This window comes from Phyllosticta citribraziliensis, assembly GCF_038025025.1.
Source record: "Phyllosticta citribraziliensis strain CPC 17464 chromosome Unknown J3D65scaffold_4, whole genome shotgun sequence".
NCBI lineage: Eukaryota > Fungi > Ascomycota > Dothideomycetes > Botryosphaeriales > Phyllostictaceae > Phyllosticta > Phyllosticta citribraziliensis.
The window spans coordinates 1,853,478-1,880,164 of record NW_027117341.1 but is presented as its reverse complement, the minus strand read 5'-3'; the positions used below and the strand labels follow the sequence as shown (position 1 = coordinate 1,880,164).

The 26,687-nt window shown below is 58.4% G+C and overlaps 10 protein-coding genes across 10 annotated transcripts; 4 read left to right on the top strand and 6 right to left on the bottom strand.

Moving 5' to 3' along the window:
- Nucleotides 1-22: 22 nt before the first annotated feature.
- Nucleotides 23-1,711, bottom strand: J3D65DRAFT_620144 (Metalloenzyme, LuxS/M16 peptidase-like protein). Its single transcript, XM_066799837.1, has 3 exons — nt 1,386-1,711; nt 1,146-1,320; nt 23-1,096 (listed from the first exon to the last, which is right to left on the bottom strand). Exons 1-3 carry the CDS (start codon nt 1,641-1,643, stop codon nt 156-158), a joined length of 1,374 nt encoding a protein of 457 aa, XP_066657158.1. The 5' UTR covers nt 1,644-1,711; the 3' UTR covers nt 23-155.
- A 125-nt stretch (nt 1,712-1,836) lies between these two features.
- Nucleotides 1,837-4,485, top strand: J3D65DRAFT_620141 (DNA directed RNA polymerase-like protein III subunit Rpc82). Its single transcript, XM_066799836.1, has 4 exons — nt 1,837-1,962; nt 2,013-2,069; nt 2,170-2,943; nt 2,994-4,485. Exons 1-4 carry the CDS (start codon nt 1,954-1,956, stop codon nt 4,014-4,016), a joined length of 1,863 nt encoding a protein of 620 aa, XP_066657157.1. The 5' UTR covers nt 1,837-1,953; the 3' UTR covers nt 4,017-4,485.
- Nucleotides 4,486-4,739: 254 nt separating this feature from the next.
- Nucleotides 4,740-5,171, bottom strand: J3D65DRAFT_620140 (uncharacterized protein). Its single transcript, XM_066799835.1, has one exon. The coding sequence runs from the start codon at nt 5,069-5,071 to the stop codon at nt 4,829-4,831; it is 243 nt and encodes an 80-aa protein (XP_066657156.1). The 5' UTR covers nt 5,072-5,171; the 3' UTR covers nt 4,740-4,828.
- Nucleotides 5,172-5,181: 10 nt separating this feature from the next.
- Nucleotides 5,182-6,334, top strand: J3D65DRAFT_301461 (uncharacterized protein). Its single transcript, XM_066795199.1, has one exon. It carries the CDS (start codon nt 5,424-5,426, stop codon nt 6,108-6,110), a length of 687 nt encoding a protein of 228 aa, XP_066657155.1. The 5' UTR covers nt 5,182-5,423; the 3' UTR covers nt 6,111-6,334.
- J3D65DRAFT_620136 (uncharacterized protein) lies at nt 5,987-7,231 on the bottom strand. Its single transcript, XM_066799834.1, has one exon. It carries the CDS (start codon nt 7,166-7,168, stop codon nt 6,422-6,424), a length of 747 nt encoding a protein of 248 aa, XP_066657154.1. The 5' UTR covers nt 7,169-7,231; the 3' UTR covers nt 5,987-6,421.
- Nucleotides 7,232-8,657: 1,426 nt separating this feature from the next.
- On the top strand, nt 8,658-10,541 carry J3D65DRAFT_601907 (velvet factor-domain-containing protein; the record flags this gene model as incomplete). The annotated part of the gene is made up of 2 exons (XM_066798066.1): nt 8,658-8,796; nt 8,848-10,541. The coding sequence occupies 2 exons, from the start codon at nt 8,658-8,660 to the stop codon at nt 10,539-10,541; spliced, it is 1,833 nt and encodes a 610-aa protein (XP_066657153.1).
- A 573-nt stretch (nt 10,542-11,114) lies between these two features.
- On the top strand, nt 11,115-14,109 carry J3D65DRAFT_301398 (uncharacterized protein). Its single transcript, XM_066795198.1, has 2 exons — nt 11,115-11,338; nt 11,393-14,109. The coding sequence occupies exons 1-2, from the start codon at nt 11,300-11,302 to the stop codon at nt 14,012-14,014; spliced, it is 2,661 nt and encodes an 886-aa protein (XP_066657152.1). The 5' UTR covers nt 11,115-11,299; the 3' UTR covers nt 14,015-14,109.
- A 1,820-nt stretch (nt 14,110-15,929) lies between these two features.
- Nucleotides 15,930-18,796, bottom strand: J3D65DRAFT_301381 (NADH-ubiquinone oxidoreductase 75 kDa subunit mitochondrial precursor). Its single transcript, XM_066795197.1, has 6 exons — nt 18,599-18,796; nt 18,515-18,527; nt 18,044-18,426; nt 16,387-17,990; nt 16,144-16,303; nt 15,930-16,054 (listed from the first exon to the last, which is right to left on the bottom strand). The coding sequence occupies exons 1-5, from the start codon at nt 18,656-18,658 to the stop codon at nt 16,171-16,173; spliced, it is 2,193 nt and encodes a 730-aa protein (XP_066657151.1). The 5' UTR covers nt 18,659-18,796; the 3' UTR covers nt 15,930-16,054; nt 16,144-16,170.
- A 901-nt stretch (nt 18,797-19,697) lies between these two features.
- On the bottom strand, nt 19,698-23,113 carry J3D65DRAFT_620125 (RHD3/Sey1). Its single transcript, XM_066799833.1, has 4 exons — nt 22,683-23,113; nt 22,184-22,627; nt 20,384-22,134; nt 19,698-20,321 (listed from the first exon to the last, which is right to left on the bottom strand). Exons 1-4 carry the CDS (start codon nt 22,862-22,864, stop codon nt 20,011-20,013), a joined length of 2,688 nt encoding a protein of 895 aa, XP_066657150.1. The 5' UTR covers nt 22,865-23,113; the 3' UTR covers nt 19,698-20,010.
- An 826-nt stretch (nt 23,114-23,939) lies between these two features.
- Nucleotides 23,940-26,523, bottom strand: J3D65DRAFT_666554 (pumilio RNA binding protein; the record flags this gene model as incomplete). Its single annotated transcript, XM_066802935.1, has 3 exons — nt 23,940-26,015; nt 26,065-26,373; nt 26,428-26,523. 3 exons carry the CDS (start codon nt 26,521-26,523, stop codon nt 23,940-23,942), a joined length of 2,481 nt encoding a protein of 826 aa, XP_066657149.1.
- Between the last annotated feature and the right edge of the window lie 164 nt (nt 26,524-26,687).

The following is a 26,687-nucleotide window of genomic DNA, read 5'->3' as shown; positions in this document are numbered from 1 at the left end:
GACCATTTACATTTTTTTACATCTTCATGTCATCTTCTCGCCGTCATTGCATGCGCTATTAAAGAACTGAAATTTCTCCATGTATCCACAAGGCAGGTCTAGAGAAAAACATAATGGTACAACTCAACCAACCCTCATTTTCTCTAAATCCCTATCTACACCTTCAGGCCAAGCTCATCAGCAAACGGCAGAACGAAAAGGTCACCGACAGTCGACACCGAGGCCTTCTTCTCGAGCAACTCCTTGGCGGCCGTCTTGACCGACTCCTCAGTGACAGCGTCGATCTTGAGGGCGCTCTCGTCAAGCTGGTACGCCTTGCCGCTCTGGACGAGGCCAGCTCCAGTCAGCTCAAGGCTGCCAAAGATGGTCTGGCCGTGCTCAAGCTCGAGGAACTTGGCCCGGGCCTTGGCCTTTTGGATGTCCTCGGCCTTGATGTTGCCAGCGGCAATATCCTGAATCGTCTTGACAGACTCGGCGGCGGCACCGGCGACGTCGCTTGCGGAACCGTTGATGGTGACGGTAAGAAGGCCGGCGTCAGAGTAGATTTGGCTCTTGGTGTCGATGCGCGCGCTCGAATACTTCTCAGCGGCCTTGGCGAGCAGAGTGAAGCCGGGCGTCCACTTGATCTGCGACTTGCCGCCCAGGAGGGCGCCAATGACGGCAACCTCGGGCTTGTAGGCGCTGCCAGTGAAGGAACCAGAGCCAGAGAATCCAAGGACAATGGTGTTGCCGCCGGCGTGAGCAATGCGCTCCTCACCACCAAAGTACTGAGTCTGGGGGCTGGAGAGCGGGCTGGCGGTAGCGGGGACCTCGGGGAAGAACTCGCGCACCCACTTGGTCAGCTCCGAGTGCTCGGCGCCGTTGGCAACGACGGCAATGTTGGACTTGGAGTAGGCCTGGGCGGCGAACTCGGCAACGGCGTCGGCGTTGAGGTACTTGGAGTAGGCGGTGGTGGAGGTGGGGACAACGGGAGAGCCGAGACCACGGTGGAAGGCCAGGGCGTGTGCAGAGTTGATGGCAAGAGTCTCAGTGCTCGCGAGAGCCTTCTTGTGCGCCAACTGGATGAGCGGGGTGACCTCCTCGTTCAAGGTGTGGGCTTTGGACCATCAGCGTTTTCCTTGTGTTCTCTACCTCATTGTACGTACCGGGGTACTTGGTCTGCGTAATGACCTCGGAGAGGAGCTCGCAAAAGTACGGCAGGTCATCCCTCAGGAACTTGGCCGAGAGGACGAGGTTTTCGCGGGAGTGGAAGGGCAACAGCTCAGCGCCGAGAAGCTCGGACTCGCGGGTGATGCGGATGGTCGAGCGCTTTTCGGTGTTCTTTGCAGTCCTTGAGCGTCAGCGCAGGCTCCTTGAGACGTCGAGGCCATTGGATGCGAGCACACCTTGAAAGCGTATTTCTCGAGGGCCTCGGTCAGGCCGGGCAGAGGCTGGTACCTCGTACCGGCCTTGGAGACAACGGCGAGGGTGGTGGTAGGGCCGGCCATGTCCCTGCTGGCGAACTTGACGCCGTTGGCATCGCCCGTCTGGTACTGGAAAGAGCCTGAGGCGGGAGCTGCAAGGCCACGGCGGCCGGTGGGCTGGACGCATTGGCTGCGCAGGGCACGCTGAGCGTGACGTCCCAGAGACGAGCGCGACAGCATTGTGGCGGGGAGGGACGTCGGGGGAGACGGAGGAGAGGTGGGCGGGGAGCAATGGTGATGGACGAGTGTTTTACTGCGTCGGAGAGAATGGAAGTTGAGGTTGCGCTGACCATATGCCATGTGATTGGCTGGCATTCCTCGTCCCCGACTTTCATCCGAGCCATCGCTCTGTTCTGTCGCTCATGCCGATGGACTTGTGAAGATTCCCACCACCGTGAACCACTCTCGATTGCGTCTTGCACCGCGCACTCATGCACTCCTACCGGTAGTCTTTGCCCTTCTAGAGAGTGAGAGTCTCTAGAACTACAACATGGCCGAAGTAGGTAAATTTTCCAACATGCACGCCCTCCATCGCTAACTCATGCGCAGCACATTTCCGAGCTCTGCACACTTTTGGTCGAGGACCTTTACGGCGAGCTATCTTCGGTACGATTCCTGGTCGCTTTAACTTACAATCCCCTCTCCTCCATCGTTGGCTCTGTCCGAGCAGTCCTGGCCATGAATATCACCCGCTGACTCAATACAGCGCGTCTTTTCCCTCCTCGCGAAGCTTGGCCGTCTCTCTATTCGCGGCCTTCTCCAGTCCTCCCACTTCACCGTGCGCGAACTCAAGCATGGCCTTGCCGTCCTCATCCAGCAGCATCTCGTGCTCCATTACACCGGCGAAGACGAGACGTTCTACGAGCCCGATTGGCAACACGCATATGCTCTCGTGCGCTATGGGAAAATTGCAAAGATGGTAGAGGATAGATTCGGAGATGCCGCCGGTGGGCTTGCATCCAACCTGCTTTTGCTGGGAAACGCCAAAATCAGCGATCTGGCCCAAGCCTACGGAGTTGCGACAAAGGAAGAGGGCGCCGACGACGCCCAGGTGAATGGAAATGGAGTCACAAATGGAGATCATGAGGAGGAGGTTCGGGATAATGTCCACATCAAGACTATCGACGACCTTCACAGAGTCTTGCGCCAGCTGATCGATTCCGGCTTTGTCACGCAAATCCACGCGAAGCACTTCAACCCGACTTCAGACTTGCGCAACGAAGCGGAGCGCATGATAAGGATTGAATTCTTTCCCGACGGCGTCAAAGGCAAGGAAATCATCCAATTCGAGGCCGAGGTTAAGAAGCTCCTGGCCAAGTGGAGGGACGAGCCCAGCGAAGCCGACCAAAAAGAACTAGGCTCTGGCGCAGGGACGAAACGCAGCGCTGCGGAAACACAGGCGCCAGCTCGCAAGCGCGTCAAGCTCAACATGCTCAATGGTTCAAGCTACGGGGCAGCTCCAAAGGAGGTGGCATTAGATGTATGTGCTCGTGCGCGCTTTGTCAAGTGGGCAAGATTAACATGACGCAGGAAAACCTCGTAGTCGGCATCAACCAGGAAAAGTGCATTGTTGCCATCCGGACGCAACAACTCGTCGACTTTGCTGAGCAGTACATTGGCCAAGTCACGGCTCAAGTGTACGAGGCGCTGCTGCGCCAACTCGAAAAGAAGGTGCCCCGTTGTAGCGATCCGTACAACGGTGCGCCGACCGAAGAAGACGAAGCCGACGCTCTCCCATCGGTGACTGCGCGCGAAGTCCTGGACGCTCTCGACCCCAACCTCGACCTCGCTTCTGGGATTGGCACGCCCCAAGATGCGGACGCTCCTGAAGACTCGTCTGCCTCTCCCGCTCCAAACGGATCCACCGCGCAAGCCAATAGCGGTCGCCTTGCCCTCGCCAAGCAACACATTTCCCTGCTCTGCGAAGACCCGCGGCGGTTCGTCAGATGGGTAGGATCTCGTGGCGGAGGAGAATACAAGGTCGACTTCCGCCCACTCTCCAACGCGCTCCTCCAACGCGAGCTCGAAAACATCGTCACAGCGCGCTGGGGCCCGCTCGCGACGCGGCTCATCCGCATCCTGCACGCCAAGGGCCGGCTGGACGAGAAGCAAGTGTCGCAATTCAGCATGCAGCGCACCAAGGAGATCCGCGCCGACCTGACGCGCATGCAAGAGGCCGGCTTCGTCGACACGCAGGAGGTGCCCAAGGACAACACGCGCGCGCCGGCGCGCACGCTGTACCTGTGGTTCTTCGACCAGGACCTGACGCGGCAGCTGGTGCTGACGGACACGTACAAGGCCATGGCGCGCGCGCTGCAGCGCGTCAAGTTCGAGCGCGCGCGCGTTGCGGCCGTCATCGAGAAGGCCGAGCGCACCGACGTCGTCGGCAACGAGGACCGCTTCCTCAGCGCGACGGAGCGCGCCGCGCTGCGCGGCTGGCGCGAGCGCGAGGAGCGCGTCTTGGTGCAGCTGGCGCGCATGGATGACCTTGTTGCCGTGCTCAGGGACTTTCGTCTGCCCGTCATCCCCAAGACGGCGTGGAGCGCGGATTGAGGCGTTTCTTTTGGGCGGTGCATTCTTCACTCTCTCTTCTTCACGACACCCCCTTTTGGGCTTTGCTTTGCTTTGGGCTTTGGTTGGGCTTTGGCTTCCCCGTGACCAGGGAGGCATCATCAGCATGGCATGGCATGGCATGGCATGGCGAGCGGCGTTTGTTTTTCGTATGGGGGGAGCAAAAAAGCTGAGCGAGAGCGAGGTGGCGAGGTAGCAAGGCAGTGAGATAGTGAGAGAGGGAGAGGGTGGGTAGGCGGACAGTCTTTCGATGCTAGACGCGGCGGCGACAGTGGATGCTGGACAGAATCAAATCTGACTTCATCATCATCCTCATCATCATCATCCTCCTCAAGCAAACGAGAGAACGAGAGAATCTAAAAACCAACAGCCCGAACCGCCTCCCTCTCCTATCCATTACGCTCTTCAGTCCTCCCTTCCCAGCCCGACTCTCGTCGACTGTACGGCCTTAGGCAGACTGTATCGTACATACTTACCTACAAGCACTAAGCAGAGGCGTGAGATGCGAGTCCAGTGAGGTACGACCGCCGGCCGTATTAAATAATCACACCAACAGACGACAAGGTCTGCAGATGACCAAAACATCAAGGTGGCGTCCGTATTACATACTACTATTCCAAGGGAGGGATTATGAGAAGGTGGAGCTGTGTCTAGCTACTGTGAGCCATATCCAGCTGCTTTATTTCTTAGATGTACATGTCTATCCTTGCTTTCTTTCTCGACACTGTTTTTCGATATGAATACTCTATAGGAAAGGTATCAGTGTGTAGGAAAGAAGGAGAAGGAGGAGTAATTCATATAGAAAATTTTAAGAGCGACACGCTTGGAGACCAGAGGTGGTAGGTGTAGATGTAGGTAGGTGTAGACTTAGGCGTGCGGTAGTTGAGGGTGTGGTAAAGTGCGTGATTGTGTAGGTAGGTAGGTAAAAAGGCATTGTCTGCTACTCTTCTACCAGACCCAGCGAAGTAGACAACGACAAAGCACGACGAAAGACCATTTAAAACCAGGTAGATCAAAAAAGCAACATCACAGACCATCCATCTACCGTGGAATTTGCTCTCCCGTATTTCGTTCTCCGGGCGCGTATATCCATCCAACAAAATACCGTGTCAAGTTCCAGCGCGGTTAATCTTTCACCCGCCCGCCCGCCCGCCTGCTCGCAACCTCATAACCTACCAGCCACCTCCGCCGCCGGCCGCCTCCCTATCTCTCGCAACGCAAAAGGGCTCTCGTAACCAAAAGCGCAGACAGGCGGAAAAGGTGACGCGCTAGTACGACGGAGCTGCTCAGGCGGCGGCGAACACCGATGGATAGATAGGTGGATAAGTGGATGGATGGATGGATGGATGGGCAGGCCTGACGTGACGTGCCCAGACGAGCGGGCGAGACATGCCCGGCTGCCGGGATACCTACCTACCTTACGTAGGTGCACATGTGGGAGTACCTGGACTGGCACCTAGCACCTGCTCACCCAAGTACAATCCCTACGAGCGGTGCTTGGTCGACCCTCGACCTCGACCCGCGACCTCGACCTCGACCTCGACCCGTCTCTCGGAACGAATGGATGGATGGGATGGGAATCATGGGATGGGATGGGATAGCAGCGTGCCAGGCGTCGACCACGCGCGTAAACCCGCGGGCAAGGGGTTGGGACAGACACGAGCAAGCGAGCACCGGGAGCCACACACAGCAGACAGGACGACCAAAAAAAGCTGGAGTGGGACATCTTGGGTAGACAAGTGGTTGGGTGGTTGGTTGGTCGGAACCATAGAACCGGCTGCATCCGTCGGCGCGGTCTGCTGGTGGGAGCCCAGAAAAAAAGCAAGCCGGCAAGCGCCGAGCGAGCGGACGGCCACCACGGCAGCGGCGCCGTCGCGGGAAGGGAGGGAGGGATGGATGGATGGCGGAAAGACGGACGGGAGGCGAAGAAGGAAGAGAGCAACAAGGAAGAGAGGCGAAGAAATGGAACCAAGGATGCGTGCGCTTGAGTTTTTTAGCTTTTGGGAACCGGAGCGGAACCCTAAACTAAAACGCGGGAGGGAGGTGGGTGGCGGGCGCCATGGGGTCCCAGTCTAGCTGATGGCCGCCATGTCGCTGCGGAGCCCAAAGGTTCCAGTGGTACCGCGCTGACTGCTGACGGGGAGGACGTGGGTGCGGTAGCTGAAGAGTCCCAGGCACTGGGACCCGTAGACGGAGCCGACAGGGATGCGTCGCAAGTGATCCCGGTCTGACATGTCGGGCTCACTATTTGCCCTTGTTCTTTGGTTTTGGGGACGAGACGAGGAAGGTCGACCCGGGAAAAGGACGACGATTGACTGATGGACAGGCCGACGGGCGACCGACAGACAGGTGCCAAAAAAAAACCATCGCCAACCGTCCCGCATGCTTTATTTTCTTTCGCTTATTGAGCGACGTGCGTGGTGCGCAGAAGACGACGGCAGCTCATCTATTTGGTGCGGGGGGCACATGTGCAAAAAGCACGCGAGACGACAGCGAAAGAGAAAAAAAAGAAAAAGGGCGCTAGTCATGGAGTCTGAAAATAATGGGACAGAGCGAAAGGGAAAAAAGAGAGCACCGGGAGTGCGCCACGAGGTCTTTGTTTGAGCCGGATTCGTTTCCTGGTTCCCTGACAGCTCGCTGCGGGTTGCTCTTCTGGGACCGGCGCTGGGCTGGGCTGGGCGAGACGAGTCGACGGGTCGAGTTGTAAGAGGCGGACGCGCTTCCGGAGACCAGGCGCGCCCATACGACATGCAACGGTCAACGGTCCGGCGTGGATTGGCGGAATGACGGAGGGATGGGGGCATGTGGTGGTGGGCTCGAGGCAAGTCTGGGGATGCCTGTCTGGGTTGTGGAAGTGGTCGAGAAGCGAGGACGAAAGGGATGGGGTAGGTAGCGCTGAGGGAGAAAAAGAAACGGGAGCGGAGGTAAAGTCGTGTTGTAGTAGTGGGTAGCGAGGTGTCTTGTGGGAAAAAGCAGCCATGGAAAAGAAACGGCGACGCCGAGGGAGCGGTTGGGGGTGGGTGAGAAGGAAACGCAGCGGCAGAGGAGAGATGGGTAGGTTGCGAGGGACGGCATGTGGGAAAAGGGCGACTAGGGTGCAGATGCAGATGCAGTAGACAGAAGAATAGGTACATGTAGAGAGTCGAGGTGCCGAGTGGTGGTTAGCGTGGTGGTGAGTGGTGGTGGTGAGGGTGAGGGACGAGAGGGAGAGGGAGAGGGAGAGCGACCGACCTGAGTGAGATCGGCGCCAGGACCAAGAGGCGGGCGCCCCGACAGCCACAGCTGGGCCGCCAGCTCCGTGTTCTCGGGCTTGGTTTGGTTTGGCCTGACCAGCGACCAGCGCAGCCAGTGGATGGGAGGGTGCAGGAAACATGAGACGAAACTCGGCACTGGACATGCCTACATACAGCACATTTATCATGCGAGATGAAGAGATTCGCCCGTGATTTCGGCGTCCTTGTCGCTTTTGGTCGTGTCGTGTGTCGTCCCTTGTCCTTGTTCTCCCTCCCCCGCTGAGCGGAACGCACGCACGAATCACCCGGCAGTCTGTTCGCTCGCCTAGCCTAGCAGGACACTCCCTTGGGCGACGCGACAAAGTCAGGGCGGCACAGCGCTCGACGACGACTCGGCCCTCGACCGCCGCACGTCGCTGCGAGAGAAACTGACGAGAGATTCTTTGTCGCTGGGCTCACTGCTACCGTCGCCGTCGCTTTTTTTTTTCTTCCCCAATTGTTGTCGCAAGGACTCCCTCTGTGTGTCTGCGGTGGTGGCTCAACATCATCCGATCCCGTCCCGCAGCTCTGGAAAGGGCGCTAGGCACTAGCGTCTTGCCGCCCGCGCCCGCAGAGCTGGCAAGTGGCACCCACGCCCCGGGTCCACAGCCCACAGCCCACAGCCTCTCACTCCCATCTCACTCGCGCTCCAGCTGAAGCTGAAGCTCCATCCACCTCCTCCTCCTCGTCTTTCAATCCTCCTCCCGCCCTCTCCCTCCTTCACCACCACCCTCGACCCATCTCGCACCACTTCTCCTCTCTTGCAATCTTGACCCTGCCGTCTCCATCGCTTCTCTTCCTTAGCTAGGGCCCAGGAGCCTGCCTGTGCCTTCGTGCCTCTAGGCCTCCGACCCCACGACTCAACTTCTTCGACTCGACTCGACCCGCCCCGACCTTGCGACCGTACCATCCTTTCCCCAACACACCCATCTGCCCTCTCGCTCGTTGATCGCTCATCTCCTCGTCGTAAGTGTTTCTCGTTGTTTGACCCGCCGTCATCTCGCTCGCTCGCTCGCTCGCTCGCTCGCCTCAGATCCAAGGCCCCTCCTCCATTGCTGGGCCCTGATTTGGTCCCAACAACCACCACTCTGACGTCCCTTGACCGTGGTTTCCCACGCTGACAGCTCGACAGATTCCAACTTGCCGGCGGCATTTTTCCACTCCAGCCTGTTTTCTCCCTCTGTGTGACCCTTCTGTTCTTGTGAGTTCCATTCTTGGCCGTACAAGGCATGCGCGTTTCGACCGCGACGCAAGGGCGCCTGTTGCCCATGCTCCGCTCCCTCCACCCTCGGCCACAACCGCTGACCCTCGCCCGTCGCCAGCCTCCGTCTCGACCAACACTTTGCCCACCATGGCGTCCATTATTCCCGTCCCCAACGAGACCATGAGTTCGTCTTCGAGAGTCACCAAGGAGGGCAAGCGCATCACCTACTCGATGCAAGTCATCCAGCAGCCCGAGCGTGCCAGGGCTTGCGGTTCTGGAGCAAAGTGTACGTATGCCGCGAATCCTCCCTGCCCTTCCAACCACTGACTTGCCAAAGCCTCGGCCGACCGCCGCCCCGTCGACCCTCCTCCCATTGTGGAACTGCGCATCTACGAAGGTGAGGGTAAGCAAAATGAGATTACATTCTCCTACAACGCCAATTTCTTCCTCTTTGCCACGCTGGAAAATGCCCGTAATCTGGCTGGCCAGGGACGCGTCGCCGCCGCCCAGGCGAGCTTTCCCGTCTTGACTGGAACTCCCGTTGCCGGCATGGCCTATCTGGATCGCCCGCAGCCCGCGGGTTACTTCATCTTCCCTGATCTCTCGGTCCGCCACGAGGGCAAGTACCGTCTGAGTTTTGCCTTGTACGAGGAGTTGAAGGAACCAAAGGACATGGACAGCGACGACCGGTCGCCCGAACACATGCAAGGTGGAGTGAGCGCCCACGTTTCCCACAGGCTCGAGGTCAAGTCTGCTCCGTTTCTGGTTTTCAGCGCCAAAAAGTTCCCCGGCCTCACGGAAAGCACTGCTCTTAGCCGCGTTGTGGCCGAACAAGGTTGCCGGGTCAGGATTCGCCGTGATGTTCGCATGAGGAGGAGAGAGACCAAGACCAAGGATGAACCGTATGACTACGACGACAAGACCGGTTATGAGCGCACTCGGACGGCCACGCCAGACATGTACGGCCCCAATGCAGTCCACACTCCCCAGCCCATGTCGGATGGAAGCGACCGGCCCAGGTCGCAGAGTAATGCCAGCAACCACTCATATGCAGCTCCACCTCCCCGACGCCCGTCGGTGCAGGAAATGGCACAGCAGTATAACCAAGGATACCAGTCGCAGATGCCCCCTCCTCAGGCGCCACAGAATGCCTATCCCCAACAGATGCAGTACCCCTCTGCCCCCGCACCTCCTCAATACGCAAATCAGTATCCGGCCTCTCAGCCGCAACAGCAGCCCATGCAGCCACCCCAAGCTTCTTACAACATGCCGTCTCACGGTTCGTGGCAGTCGCAGGCGCAGCCGCCTGCACAGATGCCCATGTCGCAGCCGTATGGCTATGGATCCGGACAGCAGTACGGCCACTATGAGCACCCTCCACAACAGGTGCGCCACGAGAGCCTGGACTTTGGATCCACTGCTCCTCCCGAGTACCGTCGTGCTTCCATTGCCGGTCCACCTCAACCTCCAAGCCAAATCATGGCACCGTTTGGAACGCTCGAGTCCAACTACAACCGGCAGCACCAGATGAACCCACCCCAGGCTCAACCCGTGCAAAGTCCGCAGACTCCCCACCCTGCTTCCAACCAAAATTCTTCGACTTCTCACGTCAACGGATATGCGTTGGCTCCTCTCAAGACCCTCCAGCCGCCTGCCGAGAAGCTTGAACCCGTGTCTCCCTCTTACCCAATGCCTGGTCATGGCTTGCCCCTGTCATCCGTCACCACGCCAAACGAGCCGATTGCTCCTCACTCGTACCCCGGCAACAAGTCGTACGGTGGACACGCTGAAACCAGCGCTCAGCCCATGTCCGCCTCGACAAAAAGATCGTTTTCTTCGACGTTTGACACGGACCACATTGAGCAACCTCTGCGACAGGGTGCCCGTCCCAACGTTAACATGCCAGTCGATGATAATGGACTCGGGGCGCTCGACGGGTCGGGGGACGATGAGGTTTTTGACGAGCGTGCTATGAGTTACCGTCGCGCTGACGGCACGCAACGCAGCCGTCGCATTCCCTTGTCGACATAGCGGGTGTTGAGCTTGTTTCCTCGTGTTGCGCGGGGCTCGTCTGGTGGGAGCGGGGATGCTCCTTGTCACGCTTGTGATTTTCAAGATTGCCATTTCTCCACTGTTGATTTCGGCCGCCCTCGCGGCTTGACGACGATACCATTTCCTTGCGTTGATTTTGCTTTTAGGCGCACACGGGCGCAACGACTTGTTTCCTTTGTCCTTGTCATCGCGCCGGTCATGATTCCGCGCGGCTTGAGTTTTCGTTTACAGCGGCCGGGGCCTTCTAATAGCAGCATTTCCTTGATGTAAAACTGTATGGCCACGAACACGTCGATGCCTCTTGGGCACAATGGCAGCTCTGACTCGACTCGGGTGGGCATGAGTGTGACGCCATGTGTTGTTTCTGAGCGGGTATCTGGTAGCTTTGCTCGGTAGTTGAGATTCAAAAAATGGACGATGCACGCTGCAACCATTGACTGTCTAATTTTGAAACGCCCAGCGGTCGTCGTCTGGTGAATTGACGCAGACAGACGGTGCATAAAGACTGCGCAGGTGGTTCATGTGCGCTGCCGTGACAACCCGACTCGCCCCGGCGCGCGACGTCTCGTCCGACCTGCACGCGCTCAACTTGACCCGTCACCACCACTGTCTCGCGCCCCCGACAACACTGGCCCTTGAGTCGCTGAGCATGCTCTTCGCCCATTATACTTAAGCGCGTCCATTACTGACCTGCCGCTCTGCTCTGCTCTGCGTCTTCCTCGACGTTTCACACCATCATGGCGCCCACTCCCGAGCCCGCCGACGCCGTCGTCCCCGTACGTCGAATGCGACTGTGCCCCGAAGACTCCCTTGCTGATGTTTGTTTACAGGATGCGACAAGCCCCGCAAATGGCGCCTCGCAAAAGTCGCGTCGCAACTCCATCGTCGAAGGCCTACAACTACCCACCCTCGACCCAGCGCACACGAGTTTCGGAGGCTCCTCCAAGAGACGGCGGTCCGGCAACGAAGACGATTGCGACGAGTTTGGCCGCGTGGGACAGGTCGACAGCACCTCCTACTCTTCCAAGCGTCGCCGCTCTTCCAACTGGCCGCTGACGAACCAACAACAGGAGCCCGGCTCGCCCGACTCGCACCGCAGCCGCAAGGCCAGAGAGTCGTACCTCCGCCGCCACATGGGCTCGCCGTCGAGAATGTCCAAGTTTCAAGAAGCCAGCATGCACGATCGCGCCAGCGACAAGCCGCCGAGCTTCTTCACGCGCTTCACCAAGCGCGGCAACAACAGCGTCTCGACGTCGGTCGACCAGCTCATGGAGGATTACCACGCCACAAACACGGTTGCGCCTGGCCCTCGTGGGCCCAGCAGAGGCTCCTCGCACCAGCGGGCCCAGTCAATCTCGAGCGGCGTCACCAACAACACTGCAGCCAGGGAGGCGGCGGCCAAGGATGCCAGCGTCTTCAAGTTTGGCCGCTCAATCGCCTCCACCTTCAATCCCGTCAACATCTGGCAAAAGCTGAACCAAAAATGGCAAGACACGCGGCAAGAGGTGCTGGAAGAAGACTTGGACGATCAGACGCGCAAGATATTGCGGCAGCGAGCTGCGCGGGCAGAGGAGCAGTACGCAAAGCTCAAGGCGGCAGGGCAGCTGGGCAAGCAGGGCACCTATGGCATTCCGTCTGGGACGTACGTCTACACGCCGGGCTACGATGGCCACGCTGCGCCTGCCGACCGACAGAGGGATTCGGGCATTTCAGGTATTGATCCCCACCAGCATGTTTCCACGGCGCGTCCCTACTCGCAGAAGGAGGCGTCCAAGAGCGCGGCCCATCTGCTCTCGTCTCCGCCTCCAGCCGGCGAGACGACGCGCAAGTCGGCGCTGCACTTTCGGACTCCTTCATTCGCCAACTTGAAGCGGGCACGATCGGAGGCTCATCTTGGGCAGAAACGTTTGCCGCCGCCGCCGTCGTCGCCCGCAGCCCACCACCACCTCGACGCCGATTTCAGAGGGGAGCCGGCAGACCACGGCCACACTCTACCGCCTTCGACGCCAAATTCGACCTTGCGGCGCTCCGGTTCGAAAAGAGACCTGCAAAAGCAGCTCAAGCTGTCAAAGCGCGTCAGTGACTTGGAGCTCAAGCTCAAAGACGCCCGCCGCGAGCTGTACCAGGCCCTGGGTGACAGCTCGCCGCCGCCGCCTCTGCCAGCCGTGCCATCGCACCTGGCGGCCACCTTGTCGAGTACCAGCATTACCAACACGGTGAATACACCGCGGCCACGCGTGTCGCCCCTCAAGAAGAAGATATCAGACCTCACAAACCGCCATCTGCCCACGCTACCATCTGGCCGCCTCCTTTCGCCCGAACAGGCAGATGCCCGCGAAGACGCTTTTCCTCCGTCTTCGCCCCCCTCGATGCGCGCCCCTCCGCCAGAGCTGATCGAGGATGAGCAAGAAGATGAACTGGCGCGGGACAACTTTTCCACCAACCCCACTCCTCACCTTGATGCTCCAACGATTGCAACCGCCGACATCTGGGTTGCAGATGTCGCGTCTCCGGCTTTGGCCGAGTCCAACAAAATCACAAAACAACCCAAGAAGCGTGGCCGTCCGCCCAAGAAACACAAGGCCGCCGGCGACGATGACAACCTGTCATACAAGCCGCCGCCGCAAACGTGGAAGCCACTTCCTCAACCCGGCGGTGATGACGAGGATGAGCTGCTGGCCGATGAAGAAGCAGCCGGCCCGCCCAAGCGCAAGCGCGGTCGTCCGAGGAAGAATCCGCTGCCTGCCAACACTACCAACAACGAGAACGCCGATCCCAAACTAAAGGGCAAGTCGTCCTTTACGGAGAGCACCGGCGCCCGGTCGTCGTTTGCCTCGTCCGTCTCGACCACCTCGCAGACCACCCTCACCGTGCCCCTCAAGGACGCCCCGCCCGTCTCGACCGCGCGACACATGACGCCCGCTGCGCAGCGCAAGAGCACGAGCGTCATCGTCGACAAAGGCGAGACCAACAACACGGCCGACTCGCGGCGCGGAAGTGTTGACGAGGCTGCCAAGGTCGACAAACCAGCCGCCAGAACGTCGACGAGCGACGCCGCACCCCCGACAGCCACAGCAATGCCCGCAAAGCGCGTCGACAGCGGCAGCGGCAGTGGAGCCGGCGCCGGCCCACGCACCAGCGCCGTCAGCGTCGACCGCGGCGTCGGCTTTGGCGCTGGCAAAGGCAGCACCTCTACCACCATTACCACTAGCAGCCACGAGTGGGCTTTTGCAGGCGAGCGCGAGCGCGAACGGCCCAAGAGCGCCATGGCGAGCGCGAATGCCCGTGGCGATGTCGATGACGAGGAGCAGAGGAATGCAAGCGGTGGTGCTGGTGCTGGCGCTGCCGGTGGCACCGTTGGCCGCAGGACTGTGACGCGTGCACAGAGAGGCGTGAACGTGTCGAGCGGCAGCAAGCGGCACAGCTTTGAGTGGCCGGATGATGTGTTTTGAGGAGGGGAGTTGGATTGGATTCGTCCCGTCTCGTCTCGTCGTCAGTTGACAGGTTCGCGCGCGCGTGGCGTGGGCTTGGGCTTGGGATTGGACAAACGTTGTCGTTGTCTATTTGGGTCTCGCTCGGGGTTCTTTGGTTCGTCGCGTCTCGTCTCGTCCACTACTCACGGCCGCTGGTACGTATGATGGTATGATTGGTCTTTGGCGCTCACTTCTTTCTTGCGTGGGCTGGGCGGCAGCACTCTGCTTTCTCCTCTTCTCCTCCTCTTCTATTTCTTTCCTTTCCTTCTATTTTTCAGCAGCACGGTCGACTGGCTGGCTGCGCGCTGCTGTTGACGCAACAACGGGTTGCGTTGCTTCGTTCGGGCTTGGCTTGTTGGCGTGCGGTATATCATTGCCCTCTTATACAGCTTGGGTGGTGGTTGGATTACTTGACCAGTAGTAGATACACGCAGAAGGAAGACGTGGGTACATTGATGAATGATTGATGATTACTTCCATCTCACACTCCCAAGGAAATCCGATCTCCGCCTAGGTATCATGAATCCTGCCGTCAGTGCAGTGCAGTGTAGTGCAGTGTGTCGCCCTCGTCGTCCCTACCTTACACTCACTGGTGGCTTCAGTTGCCACGGCACATCCGTCCGCCATGTGATGCCAATCTGTCAGCTCAGGAGCAGAGCAGAATCGTGAACGGGCAGGAAGCGTTGTTGGCCTGCCAGCCGACACGACGACGACGACGGCGGCGACGAAGGGGTCTTGACCAAGTTGGTATGTATAGCTCGAGGCGTCGTGGCTGCGATATTGTGCACAGAGAAGGGAATGTTGGTCCGTCAACCAGTTTGCCTAGGCACAAGAGAGGAATACCACGCGCGCGCAAACGCACAAGTTCCTGATAGAATTCCGCAATCGACAGACTCAAGGCATGCGGCATCCCGCCGCCGCCGCCGCCGCCGCCGGACGTCTGTCTGGTCATTCACAGATGGTTCAATTGGGCCGGGCCGTCAACGACTTGCTTCAGCTCTTTCCCCCTCCGAGCATTGAAGAAAGACGTCGGTGCTGCTAAGTGCTAGTCAAGCCTCCACCGCCCATTGGCCAAGCAGGCAGGACGGCAGTGTTCGTTGGTATCGTATCGGACGGTCAGTTGCTGTGTAGCCGCAGCAAGGAAGGTGATACAAGAGCTCTTATCTGTCTACCTGGTCACGCGCAAAAGCGCTGGCGTTGAGGAGGCGGTTGGAGGTTGGAGGCGGCCGTGGAGGAGGTGTGCATGGGTAGTGTGAGGCGTGTGAGGGAGCTGGGAAATGTGGTTGGTTGTTGTGTTGTTCAGTACCTATCCATCTCGCGTCATGCTGAATGACAAATGAACAAATGCCTCCATACACCTGTCGTCCTCCCCTGACTATACTTTGACACACATAAGTGCGTTCGTTCAGTATGTATGTAGGTAGATAGCAAAGAATGACACGACACGACACGACACGGCTCACTTACCTTGCCCACTCTCTCACATAGCTAGACAACTATGCCGACAATGATTCTGCGTCCTGGCCTTCTTCATAGAGTAACCGACGACGATGTATTGTTTGTATCTTATATACACACAGGCATGGGGGGAGATACAGAAAAGCGTAAGTAAACGACAACGGAAGCGCTCAGCAAAAGAAAGAAAGAAGGAAAGAAAGAAAGAGGAGAGAGAGAAAAGACAAGGAGAAAAGAAGAGGGAAAAAGATCTACCACCCACATCCCACCTCCATCGCCACCCCTAGCAACAACCTCCCCATCTCACTTCGCCTCCCTCTGCCGCTCCACCGACATAGCTGACTCGCTCGCTCGCTTACTTACTTACTTACACCTCATAGCTACGTAGCTCGCGCAAGAGCTCTGTCTAATTTCTAGTAGGTATGATAGATTCTGCTTGCTTGCTTGCTTGCTCCGTCATACACGACGTGTTCCGCTTTTCTCACCGACCACGCTCGCTCGCCTGCAGCCTCGTCCCGACAAAACCGTCTTCGGGCCACCAAAGGAAGAGAATGAGAGGGCTGACTGGCACCACCGCCAGTAGTCGTGATATTTTCTCTCTTGTTGGAACCAACCATTGACCGACCACTACTTGGTACCAATCTTCTACTGACTGACTGACTGATTGACCTACTTGCGCTCTAAGCAGCCGCCGCGCTCTGCTGGCCCGGCGGCCCGTATTCGACCTGCGGATACGGCTCGCCGGGCGCCATGAAGTTGGTGTGCGGGTCGCGGGCGGCCTTTGCAGCCGAGCAGCGCGCCATGGTGGGGGAGCTGTAGAGGCAACGCATTAGCCAACATCCTCCGCACGCATACCCAATCTAAGAAGAAAGGAAAGAAGGGGAGAGGGCACTCACTTTCTCGAAATGACATCAGTAAAGAAGAAATTCTCAATCGGCTTCCGGAGCGGCGCGCCCGTCGCCTTGGCCTCGGCGCCCTTGTTCTGGTCGACGAGCTGGACACGCGCCAGCTGCGCCGCCAGCGGCTGCGACGTCTGCTCCACCACGTCGTAGCGGCGCAGCGCGGGCGACACCTCCTCCATGCGGTCGCGCAGCGCCTCGACGTCGTCGTACGGCAGCGGCTGGCCCAGGAACTCGGACGCCGCGCGGATGATCTTCCAGTCGTGCCGCGCCGCGCCCAGCAGCGACGTTGCTGCCCGCGTCATCTGCACCCGGCCTTCGGTGTTGAGGTACGTGCCTGCCGACTCGGTGTAGGCCGCGCCGGGCAGCACCACGTCGGCGAGTTGGGCGCCCTTGTCGCCGTGGTGGCCCTGGTAGACGACGAATGCGTCCTTGGGAATGTCCTTTTCGTTGATCTCATCAGCTCCCAGAAGCCAGATGAACTTGGGCTGCGTCTTGGCAACCTCTGCCGAGGGCACCGTGAAGCCGACTTCATAGGCACCAGCGCGCGAGGCCTGGCGCTGGAGGACGTTGTAGCCGTTCCACTCGGGCGTGACAAAGTTGGTCTTGTGCTTCTCGACAAAGTTGCCAACAGTCTCGAGGATGGACTTGGAATCGGCATGCTCAACAGCACCGCTGCCGACGACAATCATGGGCCTCTTGGCCTCGGCGAGCTTCTGGCCAAAAGGACCAGCCAGCGCCTGCTTGAGATCCGAGGCGTTGACTCCGAGCTTCTCGTACTCGAAGGTACTCTCAAAGTCCTCGCCAACAAGACCAATTTCGAGGTCAGAGCGCAGCCATTGCTTCCTGATGCGGGCGTTCAGGACGGCAGCCTCGTGTCTGGGGTTGGTGCCAACCAGAAGAATGGCATCAGCCTCTTCTACACCATAAATCTTGGAGTTGAAGCTGTAGTTTGACCTGACGTCAATACCGTGCGGTGCCGGCTCGCTTCCGTTGACAGTGTCCAGGGCGAGGTTGTCCGAGCCCAGTCTGTTGGCCAAGTCCTTCATGGCCACCATGGTCTCAGTCTCTACCAGCGCGCCAGCAACGGCCTTGAACTCGTTGCCCTTGGGCTGGATCCTCTCGTACGCATTGGCAACTTCAACGAGCGCCTGTTCCCAGGTGGCGGGTTGGAATTGGTCGTTGTTGCGGACCAACGGAATCGTCAGTCTCTGGGTGCTGAGCGCGTCGCAGGCAAAACGGCTCTTGTCGTTGATCCACTCCTCGTTGACGTCGTCATTCAATCTCGGAAGAATTCTGAGCACTTGCATGCCCCTCGTGTCGACTCGAATGTTGGATCCCAGACCATCCAGCACATCAATCGACTCAAAGTGGTACAGTTCCCAGGGACGGGCCTTGAACGCATACGGCTTGGACGTCAGCGCGCCGACAGGGCAGAGGTCGATGACATTGCCAGACATTTCAGAGTCGAGCGTCTTTTCAATGTAGGTGCCGATCTGGAGGTCGTTGCCGCGGCCGGTGGAGCCAAACTCGGGGGCGCCGGCAATGTCGTTGGCGAACCGAACGCACCTGGTGCAGTGGATGCACCTGTTCATCGAAGTCTATCTCCCACGTCAGCTCGTGAGCAGAACCCGCAATTCCAATCCCTTCCCACCTTGATCAATGGCCCAATGTTCTTGTCCTCGACGGCGCGCTTGCCAGTCATTTCGTGGAAGCGACCTCGATCGGCGCCGTACCGCATCGACTGGTCCTGGAGGTCGCACTCGCCACCTTGGTCGCAGATGGGGCAGTCGAGCGGGTGGTTGGCGAGCAAGAATTCCATGACGCCCTCGCGGGCCTTGTGCACCAGGGGCGAGTCGGTCTTGACGTTCATGCCGGGCTGGACGGGCCAGGCGCACGAGGCGACGGGCTTGGGGGCGCGCTCGACCTCGACGAGGCACATGCGGCAGTTGCCGGCAATCATGAGCTTCTCATGGTAGCAGTAGCGGGGGACGGTGGAGCCGGCCTTTTCGCAGGCTTGGATGAGGGCAGAGCCGGCTGTGTGGCGTGAGAGGAGCGGCCGTCAGCGAGAGCGTCCCCAATGGAGCGGAGGAGGCATGGCTCGTGGGGTTGATCAAAGGCTCACCTTCTATGGATACCTTTTTGCCGTCTGTGAGTCCGGGTTAGCTTGCGCGGCGGCGACGGTTTGCGGGGTGGGCAGCAGACGCACCGATTGTGAGCTCCACCTCGGCCGGGCGGTTGGACGAGGCGGCAAAGGTCCTGCGAGCATTGAGGGACGACAGGCGCGCAGGCTGCCTGATTGAACGGAGGAGGTGTTGCCGCATCATGGTGGACGAGCAGCAACGGGACGAGGGTCGATGGCAATGGGAGCAGAGGACAATACTCGTGCAGTGGTGTTGGAGTGTCGTCAGGACCCAACCCCAGCTCGAGGGCCCAAAGCGGTTTAGCTCTTAGCCTACCCGCAACCCCAGGCCGCTGATTGGCGTCTGAGCGTCGGGGCCACAGCGCCAGCTCGGCTAATCCCCGGGCTGGCATTTGCACAAAAAGCCTTTTCCCCACGCCGACGCGCTCTTCTTCTTCTTTTTCTCCTCAACTCATTGAGGACAATTATTATTGTGGGCGCTTCTGGACGACGTGTTTTTCTCTGTCAATCCCCTTCCACCAGAAACTCCTCTGCTAGTTGTCCGAGACCACGACTTGACCGGGCATCGTAGCTGGAGCAGGCCACGGGCTGTTTTCGAACGCCCCATGACGTTCTGTTCCTTACCAACGATGCTACATCCGATTCTGCTTTCTTCTGTTTCATTCCTTTAATGGCATGCCGTCGCCAATGTGGACGCTTTGTGCGGGCGCGAGAGGAGCGATATAGAAAGGCTGGTGGTGTTTCCTTGCCTCTGAATCAACATTTTTTCCCTGCGTCCTTCAAGACACGTTTCCCACAAACCGTGCGTGCGTCAAACCAGCACAAGGAAACATGTGCCTTGAAAAAATTGGGGAGCTTACCTGCAGCTGTTTCAAGGCTCATCCACCTGTAGCCATATCAAGATGCCCTCGCCCGCTGTGTCCTCAACACCAGAGAGGCCATCCCCTTCAAACACACCCGCTCCTTTTGGGCGACTCGGCCATATATATTTTCCCCTCCCTCACCCGATATCGGTGAACACGGGCACCGCACCCGCCAGAGTCCACACTGCACAGATGTCCGAAATAGCTCCATGGCGCTGCACGTCATCGTCGACGGCTCCGGCGAAGACGACAATCTCTCGAGTGGCCGATAAGCTGTTGAAAATCTTTTTTTGGCGCTGGGTGACTTCACTCGGACGCGTACTGGGTCGTTGCAACGAGGCAAAACACAGAGACAAACGTCCGCAATAATTGATGCTTTCTGTCGATGCTGAGGTAGGTAACTTTACACAACACGGGTTCATAGGTAGATATCCATCAGCAGGCCATTCGCAACGACCGAATCAATGAACTATACACTGCACCCCTCCAACTCAAAGCACCGCTGCGGGTGGATTGCCTAGCCAATAAACAACACAACACGCCCAAGTCCATGTCTACAATACAAACGCCACATGCCCTCAATGCCAAACCCAACAGCCGCACAACCAGCCCGTCTCATATCTCGTCGAGGTCCTCGTCCTCAACGGGCGACGACGCCTTCTTGCCACGGCCGTCGAGTGAATCCAGCTTGACGCCTTCAGAGCTGGAGGACGACGTCTCGTTGCGCCCGCCCATGGCCATGGCCTGGCGGCCCGTGTCGGTGCTCTCGAGGAACTCGCGCAGACGCTCCTTGAAGACCTCGAGACCCTGCGCCGATGCCGCATTGGCCATGCGAATCATTGGTCCCCACAGATTGAGCGTGTACGTGACGTAGGCGCCGATGCCGAGCAAGATGAGGAAGATAAAGTAAATGGGGTTGCGGAGAACTGCCGGACCCGTCATTAGCTGCATGTCTTTGGCGCATTGGAACATCGGGCGCTCAACTTACCTGCTATAATCTCGTTCCAGCCGAGTGCGACCAAAAGACCATAAAAGTACAGGGGAATCTGAGCAACTGCTCCAATGGCGCTCCGCTTCGCCTCGACGTAGACGCCGTCGGCAGTCTTCTTGAAGCGCACGCTGAGGTCCGATTGCTTCGATTCGGTCAGGATCGTCATTTCTTCCTCGAGGCTCTTGCCCTCCTCCTCGTCAACACCGCCAATCGGGGCCAAGTCCTCCTCGTCGGCGGGCGTGACCGTCGCAGGAGGTGCACCAATCCAGGCGTCGAGAGGCGGTGGTGACGACGTACTCGACAGCTTGAAGCGGCTAAGGAGCGGGATAAGTGTAAGCGTAGACTCGCGGGCGCGAGTGTAAATGCCCTCAATGTCGTCGGTGGGGCGCCAAATGCGAGGGACGCCGCTGTCATCGTAGCGGAACTTGTCCTCAAAGTTTTCCCTAAGCTTCAGCAAAAGGTTGCCCTCCATCGTCTCCTCGTCAAGTTTGGCGCGGAGGCAGCCCCAACTCTTCCGGCGAAGGCGCCACAGGCCAACTTCGACCTCATCCGGTGATGCGTCGAAGCTGCGAGCACGCTCGGTGAAACGAGTTTCTGCTTCTGAGACAGTGTCGGTAAAGACCTTCCATATCCTGTCCCAGAGCTCCTTTTCTGTGGTAGCCGTGTGTCGCTCGCCGCTCTCGGGAGCGCCCGAACCGCCGCGCCCTGAACCAAGCTTGTTGAATTCGAGGCCGACCGACTCATTCAGACGCGACCGCACCCAGCGCTCGACGCGGGTAGCCAGGCGGCGCATCTCGTCCTGGCGAAGACGTGCCGAGACCTCGTCAAGGTCCTTCTTGTAGAGGTTGAGCTCCTGGCTGTAATTGCTCCACGAGGCGCCATCGACCACCGAGGCCTTTGCTTCCCTTTCAAACTTGTCCAAAGCTTCCTTCTTTTGACTCTCCACAATCTGGGCAAAGTCGTAACTCGCACCCTTCTTTTGTCCTGACTTGACCGCCGCGCTCACAGCCTCCGAGAATTCGAAGACTCCCGACTTGTGCGCCGCACTCAATTGGCCCGAAAACAATGCCTTAAGGCGGGTGTCAATCTTGCCGACGAGTTCCTTGGACTTGCGAGCGTACACCCCCTTATGGTAGCGCGAGGCCTCGGTCTCGAAATTCTTGAGTGCTGCGCTGCGCGCGCCGTTCATAGTCTGACCGAGTCCAGAGATGGTCAGAGGCTTGCCTGCTCGCACGCCCTCGGCCTGCTTCTCCTCCAGCGGCGCAATTATCTCATCAAAGGCGACCAAGACCTCTCTCGAAATCTCGTCACACCTAAACTGCGCAAGGAGCTCCTGCTGCGTGGGAAGGTCGAGGTCCTTGTTGTTTACAATCTGGTCCCAGATGCCCTCGGCGTAGGGCGAGAAGCCATCTGCCGGGATGCGCCGGTGGTATTCTGGCAGGAACACGGCCTGGTCTGCTTCATCCAGCACTTCGGCAAGCTTGGGGTCCTTGTATCCTTCCCTAAACCTCGAGCTAAGCTTCTCGACCTCCTCGACGAATCTTTCTGGTTGTAGAATCTTGTGCGGTAGTGCGGCGAAGGCGAAATCAAAGTAATCCTGAATCTTGGAGTTCTCGAGGCCCTTGGGCTTTGCCAAAGTAGACCAAATGCGCGACATGTCTTGAACGAGGGTATCTTTGAGGTTTGCAAGCGGGGTATTGCCAATATGGTCGCGGATAACGAAGAAGAGTAGCGAGCGGGGCGTGGACCTGAGGATGATCAGCATGTCGCCAAGAGCAGGGTCGCAGATAAACACACCTGCTGTCCTTGATGAAGAGTTGCAGGTTGACCTCGAAAACGGTCTTCAGAAGGCCCATGTTCGCGCCCTGGTAAAGGCCGACCTGATGCTCCCAGATATTCACAATCAAGACCTCGCTGGTCGCAAGCGCAAAAAGTGCACTCTTCCTCTCGAAATCTTGATCCTCGCCGCGTTCCCTGCCATCGGTGCCCTCGACGTCCATGACGAGGATGTTGTCCGCCATGGCCTTGTCATCCTTGTTCTCGCGCTTGTTTTTGGACATCCAGATGCCCTTGGTTGTTTGTCGGCGCTCATTCTCGGACATGACCCCGAATGACGTCTTGAACAGGTGGTTGAGAAGCGTCGACTTGCCGGTGCTCTGCGACCCGAAGACGGATATCAGGTGGTATTTGAAGCCGGACTTTGTTATTTTTTCGACGTCGAGATACTTGGAGAGCTGCTGGCTGCAGGGCGGGTTAGAGGATGCTCAATCGGGCATGGTTGCGCAGGAGGTCTTACTTGAACTCCTTGTTCTCGTCGATGACTTGGATGCCATGGTCGTAGTGCTGCTGGGAGGGCTTGTCGCCCACAGACGCAAAGTGGCCATTCATGACGACCGAGGGCGACGACTGCATGGCGTTGAGTTGTGGGCGAGGGGAGCTGCTGGAGCCATTTGGAGCCAGGTGGGCAGGTGACGCCATTGGGAACCGTCAGACGTTCCGTTGGCAGGCAGGTTGGCAGGTTGGCAGCCGGCGAGGCAAAGGGTCCCGTCTGGTCTAGAAATCGCGTAACGTAGGGATACAAAAAGCCCGGGTCAGAAGATAGTAGGGTTGGATCAGGCGCTTGAGTGACGGGGGGCTCGAGTGGTTGGCGTCGTATGTGGCTGGCAAGCACCGCGCATGCGCACCTCGGACGTCGGTTGCAGTTGCGCCTGGCTTCGACCGTACCGCACCGCACCGCAGCGTCGAGGGGTCCAGGGGCCCTGGCCCACTTCACCCCAGTGCAGTGCCTGCGCACATCCACATCTCCTCGTCGGGCCAACGCTCATGCATGCAGCTCACTGTCCACAAAGCAATCGAGCAAATGTTTTATTGATTTACTCAACCTATCCTGCTATTCGCTGCTGAACCTGTCCGAAATGACCACGCATGCCGACCTCCCCATTCCATTACAGAGCAACAGAGCTTCAGTCGCTCAGCCTTTTTCCTCTTCCCCTTTTTTGTAACCCTTTTCCGTGAGCGACGTCAAAACAAGGCACTATGCGCGACCCCTCCTAAAACAGCATGCTCTGATAAAGAAGACTGCTCTGGTGCTGGTATGCAAGAGGCTAATGCAGCCAACCTTGGAAGATGTCGTCGTTTGCCGCCGGACGAGAGATTGCTGTCCGACCCATGATCCAATGACCTGAGGAGCATCGCTGGAAGATGGCCGGTCGAAAACAACGAGGAAAATCAGAGAATCGGCAAAATCAAAGGCGCATCTAACATATGCTTGCTTGTATGCATGCCGAAATGGACCACTCTTCGATGAGAAACCGTTGCCTGCGGGTTCGTTGCGTGTCGGCTGCACATGTTCGCACTTGACGCGTCGCTGTCGATACTCTGGTAGTATGGTAAGTCAAACGACTACACCAAGACGCATACGATCGGGGTGACAACTGCTGGGAAATTCCATGAAAAAGGGAAAGAGGAGCGCCGACATGTTGGTTTTTAAAAAGTCGTACAAATGCATTCATGCACCAGATGAAGACGGGGTCTGACCGAAACAGCCCCGGCCTCAGTGGTAGGCAGAGAAGCCGCCGCGACCGCTGCCGTAGCTGCTGTGGCGGTTCATCTGGACACCAGGAGGAGGACCAGGACGCGTGTACGTGGCTGTGTTACAGCATAGCATGGCAACACGAGAGCCGTACTTGGATCCACGGAGGGAGACCATGTGCTTGCGGACGTGCGAAATGACAATGTCGCGGTGCTGCGGTCCAGAGTTGGCCAAGATGTACTGGATCAAGTAGTTGCCAAACTGGTCGCCAGCAATGTCGATGAGGGGGATGCGAGGGCGATCAGGGCGACCCTCACAAACGACGGCCAAGTAGCTGTCAAGGAACTCGGAACCGCCAATCTTGAGGCACTTCTCGACGACCTTGGAGGCATACTGATCCATGCTGAAGCGAACACCGTTGCGCAAGATGTAGTCGACGGCACGCTCACGGTCGGGACTGGCTCCATGCTCGCAAATGTGCTGGATGCACCAGTTGCCGAACTGGCCGTGGGCAATGAGGTCGATGCTGGCCAGGACCTCCTCAATGGCCGGACGCTTCTCCTCCTCGAGACAGTTCTCGAAGATGTTCTGCACGACAAGACTGCCCGTCTCGCCCAGAGCGACCTGGTGCCACATTCCGGCAAGAGCCTCGTTGACATAACGCATGATCTGAGGAGGCTCGTCGATCCAGTGGAGCTCAAAGAGCTTTTGCCAGACGTGGCAAGCGTAGCGGTGGACGACCGTGGAGGGAATGTCACGAAGCAACTCATGAACCATGACGGCCTTGTAGCTCTCGGGGACCGCATCGAAAGCCTTTTGGATGACGTGGCAGCCAAAAGCGTCCTTGCTGAGCTCGATGACATTGCCCGTGATGCTCTTGGCAATGGCGATGATCTGCTCCTGAGTGCCGTGTTCGAAGCAGCGTTGAACGAGAAAGTTTCCGAAGCGGTTGATCATGAGAGGGTAGGCCTGGAAGATGATGGACTCGACAATGGCAAACTTTTGCTCGCCCGTACCCATCTTGAGCTTTTGCTGCAGGAAGATGGACGCCTGCTGGTCGTCATTCTGGACAATCTTGTTGACAATCTGCTCCCAGTTGCAGTTGACGTTGCGATCGAGCAGCTTGCGGTAGTTGACGGGCTCGTTGGGCGAGATGTAAGTTGAGACGGAACCTTCAGAGGCGGCGGGCCATCCGTTCGAAGAACCGTTGTTGACAAGACTGAATTCAGCGGCGGTCGGAGAGAGACGGCTGCCGATGGGGGCCTGCGATGGGAATGGGGTGGGCTGTCCATACAAAAACATGTTAGTGCCATACGGCTGTGAAGCAGGACGGACACGAACAGCAGAATTGTAAGGGTAGCCAGCACCCCAACCGTCAGTACGGTTTCCAAAGGCAGAAGTTGGGCGACCAGGTGGGTTGAAGCGACCCATGGGGTTCGCGGAGATGTCGCTGAAGGGCTGGTTAATACCACGGAAGCCAGGCTCAGTCTGAGAGCCACGAATCATGGGAGGACCAAACCGCTGCGGCTGCGGGCCAGGAGCAAAGGCCGGGGTAGAAGGGGCAAATCCGTTGCTGAAAGCCTGACGGCTGACATTGGCATTCCACTGCTCGATACCATAGCCATGCGGGTTGGCGGCCGCAGAGACTGCTGGGTAAGGCACATTGGGCTTGAAGCCATTTCCCCAAATGCCCGGGGTCGGAAAGCGAGGGCGGTTGAAGCCAGCGCCGGGAATAACACCGTTCGTGCCCGGAGCAGCCTCACCGTTCTGAGGCCAGGTATCGTGGCGAGCCATGGCAGGAATGCGAGCAGCAGGGTTGAACGTGTATTGCATCTTGTTGTCGCTCTGCTCGCCCGCGTCACTACGAAGGTCAAAGCTGGCCTCGGAGGGAGGGCCAAGGGCCTGATTGATGGTGTGGGTGGTGATCTTTGTCTGGGCCAGCTCCTCGTCCATGAGGGCAATCTTCTTGTTGGCCATCTCGAGCTCCTTGCGGAGATGAGAGACTTGCTCTGGGTCAGGCTCGCTGAGCATCGGAGTAAGGACAGGCTTGTCGTCGGCGGTAGACATGGACATGGTGTCAGGAGAGGAACGGTCAGACTAATGCTTGTTAGCAACCTGGGATTGAACACCACGAGGAGTGACTTACGGCCAGTCCGTTGCTGCCCTTGTCCTCGCTGTACACGTCTTTGGGCTGCTTGGCCATGGTGTTCTGCTGTTCGGAGATCTTGGCAAGGAGGGTGTTCATGGCAAAGTTGGCATTGGCCTCGTCAGAGAGCGGGGCGGTAGGAGAACTCGTTTTAGCCATCTGCTTGAGACGGTAAGTGAGATTCTGGATTTCCGCATCGTTGTGATCGCCAGCAACCTTGAAGGGCTTGTGGCTATTGCCCGACTTGGAAGTGCTCAAGGGGCCGGGGGAGTCGGTGCGAGTCACCATCTGATTGTTTCGCTTGGTTCCCTGTTGCTTGGTCAGACAGAATCGACAGAGTAGAGGAGCGGCTGCAAGACTTACGTAGCCAAACACAGGAGGTGAGGAGCCGAGGCCCATGTCTTCGCTGTGAGAAGCCATGGGCGAGGTGGTGGCCTTGCGGGGAGTACTGCCAGCCATGTTGTCGATGGAGGCAGAAGGTGGGGCGGAGGGAGAAGGTATCGGAGGGTCAAGAGTGTGGGGAATAAGGCGAATATGAGATCACAACACGCTGGTGGTGGGTGTCAGCCAAAGCGAGTCGAAAGAAGTGGCAGTAGATGACAGGCAAGATGCGAGAGGGACAG